At 34.6% G+C, this 22,432-nt stretch overlaps 3 protein-coding genes across 3 annotated transcripts; all 3 read left to right on the plus strand.

Moving 5' to 3' along the window:
• The first annotated feature begins 1,561 nt into the window (after positions 1 to 1,561).
• On the plus strand, positions 1,562 to 9,043 carry LOC131658390 (uncharacterized). The gene is made up of 3 exons (XM_058927687.1): positions 1,562 to 1,696; positions 3,406 to 3,463; positions 8,472 to 9,043. Exons 1-3 carry the CDS (start codon positions 1,562 to 1,564, stop codon positions 9,041 to 9,043), a joined length of 765 nt encoding a protein of 254 aa, XP_058783670.1.
• A 96-nt stretch (positions 9,044 to 9,139) lies between these two features.
• Positions 9,140 to 10,439, plus strand: LOC131658391 (uncharacterized). Its single transcript, XM_058927688.1, has 3 exons — positions 9,140 to 9,373; positions 9,649 to 9,749; positions 9,905 to 10,439. Exons 1-3 carry the CDS (start codon positions 9,140 to 9,142, stop codon positions 10,437 to 10,439), a joined length of 870 nt encoding a protein of 289 aa, XP_058783671.1.
• Positions 10,440 to 10,484: 45 nt separating this feature from the next.
• On the plus strand, positions 10,485 to 10,889 carry LOC131658392 (uncharacterized). Its single transcript, XM_058927689.1, has one exon. It carries the CDS (start codon positions 10,485 to 10,487, stop codon positions 10,887 to 10,889), a length of 405 nt encoding a protein of 134 aa, XP_058783672.1.
• The last annotated feature ends 11,543 nt before the right edge of the window (positions 10,890 to 22,432 follow it).

A 22,432-nucleotide genomic window follows, 5' to 3' on the forward strand; every position in this document is an offset into this window, starting at 1 on the left:
CCACGTATGTTTCCAATTAAGGATCAACGTATTCTACGTCTATTTCCATTCAAGGATCACCGTCTATTACCATGTGAACCCACAGTTTCACCGCTTCCACAATAAAGCCGACTATGCCATGAATGAATGTACAATTACCAACCAATTATGCAATTAAGATCATTTCTACCATCTTAACATTCCGCATATCACAATAATTCAACTCGATGAATTATCAACCAATTGTACACAACATTCACGACACATACATATCATTCACATATAAAAGGCCAACTAATCAATTTTGATTCACAAAATCCAATTAACACTGGTATCCATACTATCTCATGTCAATTCACATTTACCACATATATATAAATATACACAATATCAAAACAACATCATTGGCATAGCAATATATTATTCTCAACATAAATATTTGAGCCAAAAACACACTAACGGACAAATTCTTAAAATACCGTAATTTACCGATAAATCGAATAAGTTATCCAAGTCCAAACATAATCTATTTAAATAGACTCATCGCAATTAATTCAATTATTAGTTTAACCAATTAATATCAAAATATATTAATTTAATTCACTTCTATTTCTATTCCATTTCCACTTTCTAGCATTCTATTGCTCAAGACCATTTTTATTGAAAAGAATATCGCGCTAGCTTTCTAACGCTTCGAACGGAGACTCAAACGGAGTTACGGTTCAAAAGATATGAATTGTTAAAGTTTCAACGAAAAAGCAACACCGATATCATACACTGACAACTCTAAACATGTCAAAATTACACAAAATAATTAAAAGTAGGGTTAATAGTAATTCACCCCCCTGTAATGTTAGCGAATTTTGTTTTTGCCCCCTCCCTACCCTTTGGCAATGGTTTTTTCAAAAAAACCGTTGCCAAAACCTGCCTTTGGCAACGGTAAGGGGGTAAATCAAAACACGCTCATATTACAAGGGGGTAAACTACTATTAACCCTTAAAAGTATGGCTCTTAATAACTCAAAACAACTCTGATAATTTAATGTCAACTCTAACAACTCTATTGACAACTCAATCGGAATTGAAAATAACTTAAATTATCCGATTAATTCTCATATTTAACTCATAAATATTATACTATTATTTGTTATTAATCATTTATATAGGGTTTTTCTAACCTATGCAACCTTGCACAGGATTAGAGACAATTAATACACCACTTTTTTAAATATAAATTACCATATTTGTATTTATTTATGTTCATCTATTAATTGGGTAGGAGAGAGAAAATATAAAAGATTACTTTTCAACAGAAAAATAATTAATATGATAATTTATATGGAAAGAAATAGTTTATTAATTGTCCTTATCCTATGCAATCTTGCATAGGTTAGAAAAACCCTTACTATTATAGTATAAATCTTAGTATTTACTTCTAAGGAACCAAATCCACTACGTTTCATAACTATGTCACAGTAGAGTTTGAAAGTAAGAAAAAAAATAGTTTCTATCATCATGTAATAAATAACATTTATCTAAGCAAGTGGCTAAGTGACAGTAACTCGGAAAATATGGTGTAAGCTATGACATGCGTGGATCAACGAGTTCATATACAATCTTCAGGTTCCACAAAACCATCTCATGACTACACACGAAAGCTTACAACTGGAACAAAGTCACAAGCTCTTTTTCAATTGCATAAGAAATTTAAGGACATGGTAAAAATTAAAGGGTTTCCCATCGTTGTCAAAAGCTTGAAAATTCTATCAATGGTGAACAACCACTCACAAAGCAGTACTAAAAATTAGACACTAAACCACAATTACTCACTATTTTATCATACAATCCCATGATAATGCAAATAACTCACTCTTACCTCTTCAATGTGCTTCAAACCCTAACTTTTTCTCCTTTCTCCTCTCTTAGTCTCCTTTCTCCTCTTCTTTTGCAAATGAACAAAGTTATGATACCTCTACTCTTCCAACCCTTACTATATTATTCATATTGGGCTTAACCCATATAATTTCACTTCCTAACTAATTAGGCTCAATTGATGAAATAGAGTAGTTCAAATAAATAATTATGCTCCAACAAATAATATTATTACCCTTAATATTATTTTCCGATTAATCCAATTAAATCCGACTTTATCTCAATTAAATAAAAATCCAATAATAATATTATTTCTCTACATATTCCACTTTATTAATTCTTCGATTAACCGAATAAATTCCAACTTCACTTAATAAACCGAACATGTTTCTCAATAACATCGACGATCCAATTAATTATCAAACTTCGTCCAAATTTAGTAAATAAATTCTTATTTAATTTAATTAGTCAGTTAATTAAATTCAGGTTGTTACATGTTACCCCTGGATGAATGAAATAGAGCGGAATAAAATATTAATATCACTCAATTGTTTGGTATTTTATTAAAAATATCTCATACCATCACATACACACGAAATTGGATAAAATAAAAAATAAAGAATTGAATGAAACAGAATAAAATGAATTCCATCATGTTTCATTTTAGAGTTAAATAAGTTTTTAGTCCCTATAAATATGGTAACTTTTAATTTTAGTCCCTGCAAAAATTTTCTTCAAACAATGGTCCTCGCAATATTTTTCGTCCTTATTTTTAGTCCCTCCCGTTAAATTTCACTAACGGAGGCTTACGTGGCACGTCACATGTAACGCCACGTCAATTAAAGTCAATATTAATTAAAAATAGATAGATTGCGGGAATTTTAAACCACCTCTAAATAATTTAAAATACCGGAAATTTTCAGTTAGACACTCTAATAACAAAATTAAAAGAGAATCATGTATTTTTTCTTTTTTATTGAAGAAAAATGAATCCCATAAAGTAACCTCCTCGCTATGAAATATTTGGTTTGTGTCATTTTTCAATCATACCTCCATTTGTTTTCAAAGTGTTTTTGACAAGAGTTGTGCTAGTTTGACACCATTTTGTATCTACACCGTAGCTTACACCCTATTGCTGTAACAAGGTAATTGGCTTGGCACATAACTCAAAGTTCAAATAAATTATAAAAAAATAAAAATAGTATATTTTGTGTATCAATTTACGGTGTAATGTTACAAAATGGTGTAAGTATAGTTTTTCACTTTTGACAATTGCAACTATATAGGTATACACTTGAGAATAAGAAATTGATTCTGAATGACTTGAGAGATTATGACTATTATTTGTAACTATGAATGCTGCGCGAGTTTTGAGTAATTTATTTTAGTTTTTAACATTTAGTTTTTAAATGTTATATGCTTATTAATGTTAACTATAGTAGTTTCTGCGTCATCATCCATTCGGCTCCTTCATACTTACGCAATAAATTTCATAATATATTTATTTATGTTGTACTTCTTCATTGTTTGCTATAAAGTTTGTGTTTATTTGTAGGACGGTAGACTCAAAGATCAGCTTCATAGTGATAATAGTGTAGATTTTACTTCTACGCGTAAGTTTAAAAAAAAATGTGTGACTCCATATGTAAATATTAATTTTATGTAAATAATTAAAAGATTGATATGACTTTTCTTCCTATTGTTCTGTAAGGACTCAATATTAATATATAGAGAAAAGGGGTTATACACTGACAGTGTAAAATATTTTTACACTGTCAACCAATCACCACCATGTATCCAATTAAAACATTATTTTATTTAAAAAAAACTTTAATGACATGACACATTCATGACTCTCTATTGGATGACAGTGTAAAATAGTTTTACACTGTCAGTGCACTACCTTTTAACTCTAATATATATATATATATATATATATATATATATATATATATATATATATATATATATATATATATATATATATATATATATATATATATATATATATATATATATATATATATATTCATTTTTGCTTCAATAAAAAAAAAGTATATGATTGTATTTTAATTTTGTCATCAGAGTGTCTAACTGATAATTTCTGATTTTTAAAGTTATTTAGAGGGGTTTAAAACCCCTGCGATCTATCTATTTTTAATTAGTATTGACTTTAATTGACGTGGCGTGCACGTGGCGTACCACGTAAGCCTCCGTTAGTGAAATTTAACGGGAGGGACTAAAATAGAGACGGAAAATATTGCAAGGATCATTGTTTGAAGAAAATTTTTGCAGGACTAAAATTAAAAATTGCCATATTTATAGAAACTAAAAACTTATTTAACCCTTTATTTTATTTCACCCATTATTTACAAATTCAAAAATCTCATTAGTTACCACTTCATTTCATTCTATTCCATTCTATTTCTTCTTACAACCATACTCTTAATTTTTTAGAAAATTTCTTTACCCACCTCCCTATCTTCTTGGTCACCTCTGGTGAAAAACCCAAAATACCCTCATTTTGGAAATGCATTTCCGAAACGTTTTTTTTTTTAAAATTTGTCTTATTTCGGAAATGCACTTCCGAAAACACGAAAAAAGTGTTTTCGGAGATGCATTTCCGAAAACACCCCTTTTTGGGTTTTCGGAGATGCATATCCGAAATATTCCAAGACCAAATTGATCTTGGAATGTTTCGGATATACACTTCCGAAAGAATTCAATAATTATTAAAAAATTAAAATCAAGGTGAATCAATACAATTAATAGGTATAAAATGAAGGTGAATCAATAAAATCAAGGTGAATCAAAATTTTCTAAACAATTTTAAAGTTAAAAATTATTTTACTAACTTATATAAATCAAAAACATTTTAATTCCATAAGTAAATTTTGAATTATATAGAATTAAATATAAAATTTGTTCATTAAATAAAATTAAGACAAATTTTTTTTTAATTTTTTAAACTAAATAAAAAATTATAACTAATTTTTAATTATGAATCAGAATAGAAATATATAAATATATAATAATTATTAATTTTGTAAAAGAAATATATAAATATATAATATATAAATATATAATAATTAATATATAAATATATAAATATATAATAATTATTATAAATTAGAACACTCATTTTTATAATTTTTATAATTATTATATAAATATATAAATATATTTATAATTAATATATAATAATTATTATATAAATATATAAATATATAAATATATAATAATTTTTATAAATATATAATAATTATTATAATTATTATATAAATATATAAATTAAAACACTCATTTTTTTAATTTTTTTAAATACATAATAATTATTTTAAATATATAAATATATAAATAAAAAATTATAACTCATTTTGTAAGTGAAATTATTTTAGTTTTTTTAATTAAAATTATTTTATATTTTAAAATATGAATTAGAATAGAAATATATAATAATTATTATTCATAACTAATAAATTATATCAAAATATATAATTATTATTATTTATTACTCATAAATTATATCAAATTTATGATATATGAATTAATTAATATCCTAAAATTAATTTTTGGGATTTTTAGATTTTTTTTTTGTTTTTTCGGAGATGCATCTCCGAATTAATCAAAATCTCAATTTTTGGGATTTTTTCGGAAATGCACTTCTGAAGTCTGGAAAAATTTAGAAAAAAAAAATATTTCGAAAATGCATTTCTGAAGCAGGGGTAAAGTGGGGTTTTCGCTGGGGTAACCCCATAAGGAGGTGGGTAAAGAAAAAATCATTTTTTATTCTTGTTGACTTGATAATTTACTCTAAATTACTAGATGATAAATCATAATTTTATAATCTTGATGATTTATTTTAAATTGAAAAAATAGGCCTAGCTACTAGTTAGTCACCCCATTATTGACACTTGTCTCCATCTGATATTGGACTACAGTCTCCATAGCACTACTGCAATTTTTAATAATTGAATATGTACATGCGTGTGTGGTCATATGTTGGGTTGTGATGGATGTTTAAGCACCAAATAAGCACTACCCTAGATGAAACACTCCACTCTCCCATACCAAAAATAAAATTGTTGTTTTCATCTATGCAAATTGATCATAGCAATTCCATATACCATACTGGACACAGCTCATTAATTATATGATATTGCTATCTATGTCAGTACTATTGTCTCTATTTTGTCATATACTATATGTTTGGGAATGATTGGCTTCAGTGGAATTCTCTCTGGTTTTTTAATCTTCCTTAAAACGCAATCTTCTTTTTTTTACTTTATGTCCTTAGATATTTGATGATTTTAGCTATTTATTAAATACTCATGTTTGAATATAATCTTTTCTAATGCAAATGTTAAGATATAACAGATCGATTCCATTAAGATTTCTGAACAAATAAAAATAATTTATTTTAAAAAGTTTAAAAAGGTTACTTTTTATCAAACATATATTTTATACTATTAAAATAGATACATACTACAACCGAAAAACAATAAATAAATTTTAAATTCAGATACAACCTTACCCTTTAACATTGTAGAGATGGGATCCAAACACATTTGATAGTATTCAATCAAATTCCAACATACATTTTTATTTGATTATACAACTTGACTACTTGAGAGTTGAGACTATTAGGTTGAGGTATGTGGGGCTGGACCTTTTGTACCCAATGTTTCTTCTCAACAGTAAAAGACTAAAATCAAATAACAAGACAAGGATTTGTTAATGATGAGGTGCAACAACTTGTCTACAGACTTCAGTCTTTGGAGCACTGCAGCCACTACTTTGTAATATCTAATTGAATTAGGTTATATCCTGCGTTGCATTGGTTCGGCACGTACCCAGTATCTGGGATGACGCCTACCTAAAAACAGTCTCAAACATGATCATTGAGGTAATTCTTTTGAAATACTAGTTTTTTTTTACATATTTTTTTTAAAATTAATTATTAATTTTTTTACTTGGATACATATACCAGTCATGTACCAACACGTGTATCAAACATGAAATAAAAAGTAAAAAAGGTCGTATTATAGGTGTATCATACACGTACCGATATTATAACTCAATAATACCAACACGTGTTTAAGTTTTTGCCTAAAACAATGTACCGTGCTTCCCCATATTATAACTCAATAATACCACGTTTATATACAAAATAGATTCTAACTCAATAATACAAATAAAAAATTATTTAGATTTAAACCATTAATAATTTTATTGTTAGGTGAATAGAATTGATGGAATTATAATTGAAACTAGTATTTTTACCTGTGCGATGCACATGACTGATTAGGAAGATATATCATATTTTTATAAATGCAAGAAAATAAATTATATTTCATATGTTATGAATATAAAAATTACAATTAATTAGTGAAATTGAAATCCTTAGAATTGGTAATTTGAAAAGAATTGTATAAAAAAAATTAAAAGATTTGAATAATTAAATGCAATTATAGATTTAATAAGTTAGGAGGAAAACTTATTAAGGATTAGGAGGGAAACTTGTATTTTGTTTTAATATATTAAGGATATATTAGATCCATCATAGATAAGTATAACCAATTTTGTTGTAGATCACATTAGATGATTTATTCCTTCAATTCCCATGAATAAGAAACTTTTAAGAGATGCATATCCAATCTTGAACTATGCAGAATATCGCATTAAACTATGCGACGCCCGAAGCTGCTAACATTTGGCTTTGAGTGTAACACGTGCATACTACTTCCACAATGCTTTTAAGATGCTGAGAAAGCATGCATACAGCATACGTACGTGATTCACACTTGTCGTTCATTGAAGTTCTCTGCAAATTCCACCTTTAATAATTTAATTCTTCTTTGATTTGGTGTTTTTTAGTTAGGAGTCATATGTTCTTCAGCTTTGGATTGATCACAGTATGTGTCGGTATTAAAACAATATCGCACTAAGTGTGCTAATAAAAGTTATAATATGTCAAATAAAATTATCGTTTATTTTAGAGAATATTTCAATCTTTATCTCTGAATAATCTTAGGTACTTAATAAAATTTCATTTATATTCTTTGATTATAAAGATACACACTAGAAATTACTTTTTTTTTCTTTTTTTTTGTAAAAATTTGATTTTTTCCGAAGCTACATATACGGAAGCATTTTAAAGTAAATGTTGGGACAAATTTCAAATTAATTTAATTCAGGGGCTTTTCCGTAGCTCCATCTACGGAACGTTTTAGCGCTAGAATATTTCGTAGGTGTAGCTTCGGAACTATCTGATATACTTTGAACCAGCATGAGCACTCCCTCATTGTTGGTTTTCTTCTTCAACACTCACCTCCACCAACCTAAAAATTCTACATCATCAATATCATTTTTCACTCAAAAACTCCAACTTTTTGGTGCAACAAATCAAATGGAGCAAGAGAATATTGAATTTTAGACAAAGATTCAACTTCGTCCATTACGTTGCTCACATTATGCATCAAATTTCTGTAAAAAAATGTAACATTGTTTTCGTAGGTACAGCTCTGGACGTGTTGTTATTGATTGCAAATAGGTATGGTGCACCCCGATAATATCTCAAAAGAATTAGTTTCTAAAACGATGTTTCTCTGAATGTTAAAGGGGTTGTCGTAAATGCGGTAGATGTCGGAGGTGACTTTAATAACAAGGAAGAGTTTGATGATTGTGATAGCATGCTCACATGGATTCGTAGGAGTGCAACTAACATTGGTTTTGGTGTGGTAAAAGGAAGATCAGATAATGGTTCGAAAAGAAGAAACGCTTTCATAACAGTGTTGTGCGAAAGAAGCGGGAAATACCATACTCCTCTACATAAGTTTAAAAGAGACGACATGGGTAGTAGAAAATGTGAGTGTCCATTTAAAATCCGTGGTTATATGTTGGCTAGAAAGAAGTGGAAATTTAGGGTTATTTCTGGTTTGCATAACCATGAATTGTGCTCAAAGTTACAAGGTCATCCTAGTGCATGTCGGCTCAAACCGGAAGAGAAGACATGTATTAGTGACATGTTCTTGAATATTGTCCAACCTAAAAATATACTTTCCACATTGAAACGGAAGGAACTCGAAAGCGTATCAAATATAACGCAAGTGTATAACATCCGGTACTGCAATAATAAGGCGATTAGGGGAGATAAAAGTGAGATGCAACAATTGTTGGATGATAACAATTAGGTGTCACGGTACATAACTTGCAAAGATGGAGTTATGGTCCGAGATATTTTTTGGACTCATCTGGATTCGATAAAGTTGTTCAACACGTTCTCCACAATGCTCATTCTCGATTCTACCTACAAGACCAATAAATATAGACTTCTATTATTTGAGATGGTTGGTGTTACATATATCGAGAAGACACACGCCGTTGGTTTTGCTTTATTGGAGTGTGAAAAAAAGGACAATTTTAGAAGGGCATTAGAGGTGTGTCGGTCAATTTTGAAGGAACAAGTTGAGATTCCTAAGGAAATAGTTACGAATATTGCGTTGATGAATGCGGTGGCAAAGGTATTTCCTTCTTGTAATGCATTACTTTGTCGATATCACATAACATGTAACGTGAGAAGTAAGGTTAAACCCGCGATAAGGAAGAAACAAGTAGAGACCGAAGGTGGAAAACTGGTGAAGCCCGATGTGACTGTTGAACAAATAATAGATGCATGGAATTGTATTGTAAATTCTCGACAAAAGAATTATATGTCGATTTCGTCATTCAATTTTCGAAAGTGTGTGAAAAGTATCATGATTTATTGAAATATGTTGAAAGCACCATTCTTGATAAGGTGAAGGAGAAATTTTTCTTTGCATGGACTGATAATGTCAGACATCTTGGGAATACAACCACCAATAGAGTAGAGTCGGCACATGTTAGTTTGAAATTTTGGTTGGTTAATAACAAGGGCGACTTGTGTCGAGATTGGGACACCATAAATCTCATGATTAAAAACCAACATAAAGAGATACAAACCATATTTGGTCGAAGCATTACGGTGTTGGAACATCGATTTAAGGACAACATCCTTTATTCTCAATTGATAGGCAATATGTCTCGGCCCGAGTTAAACTATATTTTTCACGAGGTAAAACTGTAGGTTCCGATAGCGCAAAATATGGTTGCACTATTACTAAAACATATGGTCTCCTGTGTGCTTGTGTTATTGCTAAAAATATGAAACTAGGTGAGCCAATACGAATGGACGAAGTTATCCCTCATTGGAAAAGACTTAGTTTTGATGATGATGGTTGCATAGAAGGAGAAAGATCGAATATCTCTATTTCTACCGAATTGGAAGCGATACAAGAGAGGTTCTCGAAGGTCGATGACAACATAAAACTCCACATCAAAGAACAATTGCGGAAGATTGGGTATCCCGAAACAACCGACATGAAACCGCCTTCTCAACCAGTAAAGACAAAGGGTGCTTCGAAAAAATTGAAGTCTACACCGATTAACAACTCGTCTACACGATCTCCTTCTTATTGTGAGCACATTGATAAAACTTTTCCCAACTCACTGACTCCTAAATCTCAAAAATCTCAAAAAAGTTCAATCAAAGATGCTTGCATAAGCTAACCGCCTTCGACACCTATTCCACCGAAAATTCCATTCATCAAAGAGATGCCAGTTTTTATGCACAAATATATTGAGTGGGTCGTCAATGTTGAGGGGGACGGTAATTGCGGTTACCGAGCCGTCTCGACTTTTCTTGGTAATGAAGAGGATAGCCATACGCTTGTTTGTCATCAACTTATTCAAGAGTTTAAGACACATAAAGACTCGTACATGCGGTTATATGGAGAGCAAGATAAATTTGAAGCGGTTTACGAAGCTCTTGTTCCATGGTTCAATGATTACGCACTGGTGTCAAAATGGATGAGATTCCCGAAAATGGGACATCTTATTGCATGTGCATTTGATAGGGTGTGCATTGACTTGATGCAATACGGGTTTTCAGAAACCCTTTTTCCGCTCCGCACCGCACCACCTATAAATCTAAATGATCACATCATGTTTATTGGATGACTTGCAAAATCGAGTCATTTTGTACAAGTTTATTTGAAACCGGGATGCCTCATCCCACTTACGTCACTGAAATGGACGCTTCATTCTACCGCAGAAGTTGAGACGTGGCCGAATCTTTTTGTTGATAGGATGCATGAATTTGAAAGATTGAACAACATCAGAAAAGAATCGAATGTAAAAAAGTGAAAAATGGAACCAACAATAGATTTAGCCGGCGACAGTTCTTTTTATTTGTTTGTATTTTGAAAATGTAATATAAGCATTATTTAACATTGCAATATAATCATTTTTTGTCAATACTAAATTCTAATGGAAGGTTAAGTAGCTTAAAAACTATTTTGTTCTGCAATATTAGCATGTTCTACTAAAAAAACTAACAGTGAAAGTTTTGTAGCATTATTTAACTCTGGGTTTTTTCCGTAGATATACCTACGGAGACAAAATATCTAAGTTTTTTCGTGGATATACCTACGGAAAGTTCTGGGAAAGAAAATGAGTGATCCATATTCACCTAGGTTTTCAATAAATTTGGGGGTTCTTATGTTGTATTTCACACAAACACAAAAATGTCTCAATATGATATTAACATTTGTTGGTATGTCGCAAGTGTCTCCTACTCCGACAGCAGAACACCCGGGAGGACGTTCAAACTCAACGGTTACACCTCGCTCGATGATATCATTAACGAAATCCACTATCGCCTACCTTACGGTGACAAACGAAAGGTTGTGAATCTCGAGTATCGTTCACCTTCAGTTGACAACGAGGGGAACTTCGTTTACATCAACTTTGAGCTCAAGAACCGAGAAGATATTTTGGCGATGTGGCGAACGTATTACAATTTCAAAGAAAAAATCCCACTCGAGTTCTTAGTAACGGTACAAAGAACGATAGAGCAAATATTAGATATTTGCAAGCGTTCATCGGGCTATTGAAATGTAATGTTTAAGTTTCTATTGAAATCATCAACGTAATTCCGATTTTAATCGATGAATGTTGTTTTTATTGTTGCAATGTTGATTTTTTAGTTTTTTATATTTGGTTTATTCCGTAGATAGATATATTTCGTAGATGCTTATACAAAACGTTTTCACGCTCAGTAAAAAAGTGTGTCCGAAGATACACCTTCAGAGGCAAAGGGGTAATTTTGGAAGCATACATGATGCCTAAGAACCCCAGGGGATGTAATAAGAGTTTCTCTTATTTTATTGTCATACCCCAAATTTGTCCTACCCTTTCAATTTTATCTGGCTTAGGCTCATGCATTTCATAGTCTCATGTACATACCTCCCACTAGGTCATTTAACATATCATACATTAATTCGGTGAATAAACATCTGAAGCATGGGATCAAGAGTATTAATAGCCAAGGTTCTTTGTGGTTAAGTTTCTCCTCTCCATTTCAAAATTATCAAGCTATAATAGCATCCTTGGTAAGATCCTAAAAAAGAAAAAACAGCAAGTGCTCACGATTTCATCAAAAGATACCGGTAAGATCGCGTGGGAATAAGGTTTGGCACTTTCCCATACCTCAAGTAACCAAGTGCGTATCTCGAGAAAGAACAAGGTTTTGGCTCATTGCATGAGTGTGTTCACTAGTTGGAGATTAAACACGGGGTTTCATTCATTTCTATGCTTCAAGTCTAATTCACTTCAAAGATCCTTCAATGGATTACTGTTGTGGAGTTTGAGTGCAATGGCACAGGAGATTGAATGGTTCGTTTATGTTGGTCAATACAATCTTGGGCTCACATCATATGCTTGTTACTTTTAGAGCACAAGTAATTCAAAGGAACAAGTTGTATCATTGGCAAGGCTTAGTTCAATACTCCTTCATATAAGGACCGGGTTCAATTCATTTGGTTTACAAGGCATGTTCATCAAGTTCCAATCTACAAAATTCATCCAAATACCATTCAACATCCATTACGAATTACATTTAAGAATATACAAAAAAATCCATTACAAATCCTGCACCAAAAGAGGGCATTCAAGTCTTCACTACAAAAATCATATACATTCCATCAATACAAAATGTCAAGATCTCATTCAAATTTTATCACTTACATCCAAGAAATTCTATAAGAAATTATTACACCAGAACCCTTTACGTCATGAACAAGACAAGAAAAGTAATAAACAAGAAGAGCAAATTCATCTTTCATCTTCCTTGATAAAGCATCCTTGTTCTTTGAGCCTCCGGTACAGTACCACTCCATGTCGCAGCCTTGCTATGCTTTCCTCTTCAAGCTTTTAAACCTACACCATCCACATATCCACCTGCTGGAAAGCTGTAAGAAAACCAGAAAAATCCTCTCTATGCTGCAGTAGCGGCCGCTCCGAATAGTCCACATATACCATGCCCAAACCTGCAGCATATTGCAAAAAGATCCAATTCAAAACCAACCCTATACAGTTACAAATCAATTTCACTCTAACCTAAATTCATTCAAACCAAAAGCCATACATACAAGACATACACATTCAGGTTCAAACATTATCCTATTCAAACCATACTCAAGCTAATTTCAAACAGCACCACTTTCATCCCACAAAACCAATGCCAAATTCATCAGGGAACCTGCATCACGAAATTAACTCACTCAGTCTATACGCACTGCCACGACAATTCACCAGAAAAGAGAACTTGCTGCATTAAAGTTTCGAACCGATTCAATCACACTAAACCAATCTACATAACCCCTCTACCATTCAAAAATCAATCAGCTCTGCACACAATGAACAATACCTGTCATCAATCAATACAAACATCATAAGTTCACTAGCCTAGTCCATAAAACTAACCTCCAGCATCACATACACAATCCAGCATACACATTCAGGATCATTTGGTTTGTTCACATACATGTGCATCACAATATACATAATTCCAGAAACAGAAAAAACTCAACTTCAAACCAGACTTATACCAGAACAGACCCCGCGGTTTCATTGTCACAAGCAAGAGGCAGAAGTAAGTGGAAAAAGGATATGCTAATCATATGCCTTACCCAATAAGGAATTTGCGAGGGCATAGCTTCGACGATTCCAGTTCAGCCAGGGAGCTTTTCTTTCAAGCCAAGTGTGACATCCGAGATTGTTGGTGGCGACGGTAAGCAACCACGTACTTCTATTATCCATCAGGGCAACACCGAGTCATTAAGCGAAAAGTCATGGCAGAGAGCTGCATCCGCTTATCTAAAACAACTCTGCACATAGTAAACAAAAAAAGGGAAACCAGTTCAGAATATATGTGGACAAATAGATGCAGTGCGGTTCAGATCCAAATCCGTTACCAAACTAACAGTTTTGTGCCAGCAGCTAATCATATTTCCAAAACTAACTTTGAGTTTCAGTTTTGAACTCTCACTTTCCCTCCACATTCAGTTTAGAACCCCTCTCTTCATAAACAGTCAGTAACTAACTAATCCCTAACAGCTACTTAACAAACTCCAACAGAAAAAACAGACTGGTAACAAACCCCTAACTAACTCTCGGATCCACCCTCGAATTCATAACAGAAAACTCTCATCCAAGGGCTCTCATCCACTCACCTCTAACCGATTCTCATTCTATCTCCTAACCGACAAAACAGATCATAACAGAGAGAGAAATATCAAAAGAGAAAACTAACCTTCAGAATCGTTTCTCTTCACCTCTATAAAATCAGAACCACCATCATTCAGAACTCTTCTTCATTCTCTCATTTTCACCACCTTCATCTTCATTTCTCTCCACCATTTTTCACTCTCATTCATCTTCATTCACCATTCTGCACTTCCATTCATCACGCACCACTCTCCTTCATCTTCTCCACATTCAGTCTTCAACACCATTCTTCACTTTCATCTGCAAATCCACCTTCGATTCAACAACTTCATTTATCATCTTACTTCTTCAACTCTGAAAATCTCCATCGAGAAGCAACATCATCATCTTCGTTATAGCATCATCTTCAATCTGCAATCACGTTCATCACCATCAATCAACTGCAATATCTTCAATCCTCTCAACTCAGAACAACAACAACGCAATACAGAGCAAGATTCAGAAAACAAAAAGAAGATAGAAGAATAAGGAGAAGAGGAAGAGGAGTAGAGGAATAGCGTGTATCGGAGAAGACATAGAAAGATGAGGATCACCTGATAGTTGGAGCGCTCTTCTGAAGCATCTTGAGCGCATCGTCGTCCTCGAGTCATAACGACTTACCAAAAGCACCTTCTATTCCGATTCAGAACAATCGTGTTGAGGGTTAGAGATAAGATAGAGTCTGGATTCGAATTTCGAGGATGGAGACGGTGGCTCCTGGTGGTCGGTAATCGCAAGACGGGGAGAGAGGCGCCGTCGCCGCTTGGTCCGAAGGAAGAAGGGGATTTGATTTCAAAGGCCACAAAACACGTAACCCTAATTCTTCCCCTTTCTAATAATTTTTTTATTTTTTAGCATATGTTTTTTAATTGAATTAATCTGAATTAGGATTTAGATAATGAACATTAATTTGATATTTGACTGATATTAATGGATACTAATTAGAAATTAGCATAAGATTAGAGTCAATTGGATCTGATTAGAGAATCTGATGATGGACTGTTAGGCCTAGTACGAACTTGCTTCATTCTCACCCCCATAGGCCCACGCACCCTCGTTTTTGGCCGCAAAAATTTGAAAATAAAAAAAACAAAAAACGTTTGGGCCACGTTGCTGAACGCACCCCCCCTTGTGGCCTGCTGCACCATTTTTAGCTAAACAAAAATCTGAAACAATGCCTTTTGGGCCAATACCAGAGGGCCTGCGCCCCTTTGCTCTTCACACCAGCATATCCAATTTGCACCCCTGTTTCCCTTTATCTTTTAATTCAAATTTTAGTTTAATTAGTTTTTCTTGTTATTTCTTTTAATGATTAAATGCTAATTTTTCTACTATTACTTTGAGACTTTACCATGATTTTTGACGCAAAAAGGGACACATAAAAACACTAGTTTAGGCTTATTAGAATGTAGGTTCTTTAAGTGCAATTTAGACTTGAATTAGGAATCCCCCATAAAAAGCTTATAAAAAATAGTAGATTCTCTTAGGTTAATGTTGACATTTAAAGTTCTTTTATAAAACCCATAAAAATGGTAGTTTTTTTTAGTTTCGTTTTTGTACTAATGCTTGAATTGTTTTGTGCTAGTGCCATGTTAATTTTGTATAATTGTTGTGTGACTTTATTACTTGTTTTTGGCCATATTTTTGGCCTATGTTGTTAATACCGCTTGTATGCTTCTTTTAGAATCTATCCCATGTTAACATTAGGATTTAGACTTGTATAAACAACTTAGACTAGAATTTAGGATTAGTTCCCGTTTGCATTCTTTTCTTTTCAACTTTTAAAATACTTAATAAAAATCGATGAAGATCATACCGTTGCTTTATTTCATGGTAGGAAAGAAATGATTGAGGCGTAGGCCTCGATGTATGTTCTTTCCTACTTGGCGGAGAAGAAATGATTGAGGTGTGAAGCCTCGGTGTATTTCTTAACCGTTATTTAGAGAAACGATTGTGGCGTAGGCCTCGATGTGCATTCTCTAAATATTCATAAAAAACTCCTTTTTGGATCTCTTCTACTAAACGGAAAAGAAATGATTGGAATGTAGATTTCGATGTATTTCTTATCCGTCATTTAGAGAATCGATTGTGGTGTAGACCTCGATGTGCATTCTCTAAATATTCAAAAAAGACAAACAAAAAACTCTTTTTGGTATGATCTAAGTCACAAATTAAAATCCCCTTAAAAAACACCAACCAAAAACACTTCAAAAAACCTAATAAATGTTCAGACTTAAAACAAAAGTGAGGAAGTGATGCGAGACCTTGTAGTAGGTTCTCGTCATCATGGAATTACCCTAAAAGACACAAACCAATCTCTCTCTTTCTCCTCTTAAGGGCACCGTTATTTCCGCTCGTACGCATCGTAGGCGATCCCCTTATGCGAGAGCGCGAACGTTAACGCCGCCCACCTAAAAAACACAAAGACAAACAGAAAATCGTGAGCCGAGCTACGGTAACTCTGATTCCTGAAAAGGATACGTAGGCAGCGGGGTAGGGCCCGTGCGAGTACAATTCTTTATTTTCCCTACATTCTGCATTCATTTCGCATTTAGACATAGACATAGTACACACCCTTTAGATAGAAACAAACATAGGTGGATACCATCGAGTACGATGGGCGTGAGGGGTGCTAATACCTTCCCCTCGCGTAACCGACTCCCGCACCTAGATTCTCTGGTCGCAAGACCCTGTTCCTTCCTTTGATAGGTTTTCTGATATTCCTTTCCCTTATGGGATAAATATATTGGTGGCGACTCTGTTCATTTTTCGCGAGCGTGCGACAGCTGGCGACTCTGCTGGGGATGTTGCTAGACCTGTTGCTGGTCCATCCTTAGTGAGTCGATCCTAGCCTGCGTTTGTTTGTTTATTTACTGGGTGTTTATTTGTTTTTATGTCTATACCTTGTATATATGTTTGCATGTTTACTTTTCTGCTTGCATATCATGTTTATTTCTGTTTGCACATCATGCATATGGATTATATTCTGTGTTCCTTGGGGTCTTCTGTTCTGTTTTGCAGGTTGGGTGGGATGTTCTATGAGGTAAAAGGCCCAATACCCAGGCCAGAGTGACACATAGGATACCTAGGATAGAGTGGATAGTCATGACGCCGATGAGATGTCAGGTCTTGTCTAGTGCGATCATGAGACCCACGCCCAGTCGAGGTCCAAATGGGGTATCATTGTTGGCATGTAGATGCAACAACATTGGTACCTCAGGAGGACTGATAACGCTGGTTGCCATTTTGACCTACCCTGACCTAGACTACACCCGTGAGTGGGGAGGGATATACATGACAGGTACCGTTGGTGACTATTCTGTTCTGTTGGTGACTATTGGTTCTCCTGGTATTCAAAAAGGTGTCGGACCTTTGATCTCATGACATCTGATCTATATCAGTTATTCAGAAGATTGTACAGTGGTTGCTAAGATTATGTGGACCTTGATCCCATGCTGTTGCATCGCATAACATCATTTCTTTATCCACTTCATTTATGGGGGATCCTAAAGTCTATTTCCAAAAAAAAAAGAAAAAAAAGGGAATAAAAAAAAAGAAAAGATATTCTATACAAAAAAGGAGAAGCTTTGATTCCAGAAAAGAAAATGAAAGTGTATGAAAAGACTTTAGGATCTCTCATAAATGAAACATGCATTCACACTATCATGCATTTCATGGTTCTGTCAAAGACTTATGGGACCATTTCTAACAGATTTCAAGATCAACAACAGATTTGACTTCTCACCGCCACAACTCCAAGATCAACTATGGAACAACTCCGTGAGGAAATGGATGAGATGAGGGAACAAATGGGTCATCTTATGTTGGAGATGCAAGACTTGGCCCATAATCAGGATGCACTAAAGGAGGAAAATAGTCAGTTGAAGACTCAATTGAGCTTGGTCATGGAAGTTCTGAAGACGGTATTAAGGAAGGAAGGTGATGTTGTTCCTGTTGCTGCAACAGAAGTTGTTGATTCCTTCTCCCCAATAGGATCTCTTTTCACTCATGGAATGCCTCAGGGAGCTCTCCCTCAATTTCAAGTGCCATTACCTCCACATCAATCTGTTCATGTCCCTAGAATGAATCAAGGAGACCAAATGTGTGGGAAAAAGCCCAAGATACCTCAGAGGCTTATCAATCCGGTCCCGATGCCTTATCTCAGTTACTTCCTCGCCTGCTAGAACTTCAGTTGATTGAGCTACGAGAGTCGGCTACGCCTGAAAAGCTTCCCCCCAACTTTGATGCCAACGCTCGATGCGAGTTCCATTCCGGGGCACCTGGCCATGATGTTGAGAATTGTAGGGTGATGAAACACAAAGTCCAAGATCTCATTGACTCCAAAGTAATATCATTCACTCAAAATGGCCTGCGCATAAAACGAAGAGTTCATGCATAAGTGAATGCCCGTATTCCAGAAAGTATCACAAAAAAAAAAAAGAAGAATAAGCCCAAATGGGGTCAAGGCTCCTCAACTATGGCAATCATCATTTCCTTTCTGTGTTCTCATTTCAAGTATTTCCTGTTTGGTAGAAAGCTGCTTCCTTGAACTCGTTGGTATAATAATAATAAAAACACCACAAATTCTCGAACAACTTTGTCAGAATCTTCTTTCCAAGAGGTAATCAAGAATTTCCTGTAGAAGCACCTCTCATTCTCAAGGTTCTTGTGCTCAGTTGTATCCGTGGAGGTTGGTGTTTCAGTTGGTGTTTTGGTCTTTCCTTACAACAGATAACTTCTCTGAGTTTGATGACCACGCAAGGTTCCTCCATGTTTGATAGCAAATACTTCTTCAATGAATATGCTTGGGGCTCCCGCACGAGGGATAAGCAAGACGCACTCTTATCTTGAGCATTGCATCATTCGCATTGCTCGAATCCCTAAAAGCATTACAAATTCCTGGATGACTTCGTCAGAATCTTCTTCCGTGTGATAATCAAGAGTGTTCTTCACAATGCTTCTCATTCTCAAGGTTCTACTTCATATATCAGTTGCCTTTTCTTAGGATCTCCTTCTCAGTGGCCTTGCTAGTTAACAGAGACAAGAAGAATATGAGAAACAAATTGACGTGATTCTATGGCCTTGTACTCATTCGTTTCCTTGTTTGTTGGAATCACAATTGGTTAAGATTATAGTATTGGGTCTTCTTCACCACAAGTATCTCTCTTGAGTTGATGATCATACAAGATTCTTCCCATTTATGATGGCGATTACTACTCTAGCAACTATGCTTGGGGCTCCCGCACGAGGGATAAGCAAGACGTACTCTTATCTTGAGCATTGCATCACTCGCATTGCTCGAATCCCTAAAGCAAGGCAAAAGTTTACAACTCATGGGTGACTTTGTTGGAGTTCTCTTTGGAAGTAATCTGAAGTGTTTGGAAGGAACTGCAGAAAGTATTCAAGCTCAACAAGTCCAGACGGAGTCAAGTCTCCTCAACAACGACACCCATTTAGTTTCTTACTGCATTCTCATTGTAATTTTTCATTTGTGTGTTTAAGCATCAATAGCATGTAAAAACTTGTTAATTTCTAAATGAAAATCATAATACATTGTTTATGTTTGTCTTGAAGAAATCCATTCGTTTTCACTCATAAAATGTTTTTGGCATTGCGATACCAACTTTACTAATTGTTTGCTTAGGCAAAAAGCTGAGGGAGAATGATGAAAGATAAAAAATGCAAAATCTCTAATCATGTGTTTTCGAATAAAAACCCTACTGAGGATCTACAGGCATTGTTTCAAATCCCCAAACACCGGAGATATAAGGGAGATAGACCCTCGTTAACCCCTTTGAGCCTTGGAGAAGGAGTTTCTTTTCTAATCATAAAAACCCTTATTTCAACCTTGGGGCAGGGTAGTGTTCATTTAACTTGATCGAGTGTTCAGAACTCACCAAAAGGGTATGAATCTAAGGATACAACAATGGATATCCTTCAAAAGGTTGAGGAATGTCAAAACCTCAATGGTTATCCTTATCCTATCAAGAGGTCAAGAGATGACGACACAACGATGGTTATCCCTCATCAATCAAAGAACGAGGCAGTCACAATCACCTCCCGCAAATCAAAGATTCAAGATCACACGACTTGTTCAAAAAAAAAGAAGGTGAATAAAAAAAAAGAGCCCGCTAAGTCAACAACATGAAAACAAATGACTTAGGCAAAAGTTAGGGCATCCCGTTGGACTCCAAAATAAAACTCAAAAGAATTTGTCCAGGCAAAAGTTAGGGAAAGCAGAAGCGAAAAACAAGGATTACAAAATAAAGATCCTCATCAAAAGAACAAAGTCGTGTGATCAGGCACCAAAAATGAAAGGTGAGTGACTGCCATGTCCGAAAAACCTCATTGATTCCTCAACCATCCCAAATTCCTTGTGAGGAATGAACACTCATGTCGAGTTAATTGAACCTAGGAATGGAGAACATCACGAAGGGGGTGGGTACCAAATAATTTCGAGCCTAAAAATCCTTTGTTTTTTTAAAAAAAACCGTGAACCTGGCCAAGTTACAACCCTTAAAAGTCCTAATTGAAGTAGGGTTTATTTTGAAAGCGCACTCCGATGAGATAGCGTTTAACTGACTCCCAATGAAGCGAGACTCATATCCATGTTGGTATCATACGTTTTCTTTATCTTCCATGTGCAAAAATCGAGGTTGTGTCAACTAGTGATTCGGTCACGAGAGGTCGCAACCTCATTTCATAAAAAGTTTTACAACTTCAAGACTAACATAGGCTTTGCATTAGAATTATCATTCTTAGAATTGACATTCTTTTGCATACAAAATATGTGCTTAACATCAAGGAAGTTACCATGATGAGAATCAGTGAGTAACTTAATCATGTCAAAATACAAGAAACTTGAGAACTCCGAGGAGGAAAAGCTAATCATCTCAAATGTTGACCATCAAGGGGCAAGTTATCCAAAGAACTCCGTTGGGCATGAACAGTTAATGCTTTCTTTGATTACCTTGAGGGGAAGAGTTTGAAGGCTCCGTTGAGCGTGGTAAAGTTGTCTCCACGTTTGTTTGACTTCAAAACGAAAAATCCTGAGGATTCTAGCAAGATGTACCTAATCAGGGGCAATTGAATCGAGGTTTGACCTCTCAAATTCAGTATATCTGGGGAAATCAAGTCGAGGATTCTCTCTCAATTTCAGTCAATCTGGGGCAATCACGTCGTGGAACCCCTCAAGTTCAGTCAATATGGGGCAGTCACGTCAAGATTGGACAAATCTCTCCAAAGATCTTTTTGGGCAAATTCCTTTGAAAGTCATGAAGCTTGGGGCACACTCTTTTGAGTTATATTGTCTCTTCCCCGACCGTCGGAGTTTATTTCTCCTGGAAATTTGGTCTCTCCCCAAGCATAGGAGTTTATTTCTCCTGAGAGTTTATTCCATTCCTCAAGCATAGGAGTTTATTTCTCCTAGGAGTCGTTCTACTTCCCTAATCAAGGCTCCTCATATGGATTTCTCATCCCCAACATGGTGGATCGAGGGAATCTCCTCAAACTGAAAATCCTCCAAGCAGTGGCACATGGTGAGAAGTCAGAAATTATTCTTCAAGTCAAAGAAAAGTCATCTTACAAATCAAAGTCCAATATCTATTGGCACCTCCACATGGTCCTTAACACTAAGGGGATTCTCCCTGGTGTTTACATCACTAATGCCTTTATTTGGCACTCTGCATATAGTATTCATCGCATATAACATTGCATCCTCAAAAGCGTAGCATATCCATCAAAATGGAGCATTACGCCATAGAAAAATTCAAACATGCATACGAAGCATAAGCCAGATAATACAAATCATCCCTCGATCAAGACAATGATACTTCCCCATATAAAAAGGTGTCCTTACAGACTCCAATTGATATCTGCTACTCCATTACAAATCTCCTCCACCTACGGTGCCGATACTTGGTTTTCTCAATCCCCAGCCTAAGTGTTTTCAATAA

The sequence above is a fragment of the Vicia villosa genome, linkage group LG3, assembly GCF_029867415.1.
Source record: "Vicia villosa cultivar HV-30 ecotype Madison, WI linkage group LG3, Vvil1.0, whole genome shotgun sequence".
In the NCBI taxonomy this organism is placed as follows: domain Eukaryota; kingdom Viridiplantae; phylum Streptophyta; class Magnoliopsida; order Fabales; family Fabaceae; genus Vicia; species Vicia villosa.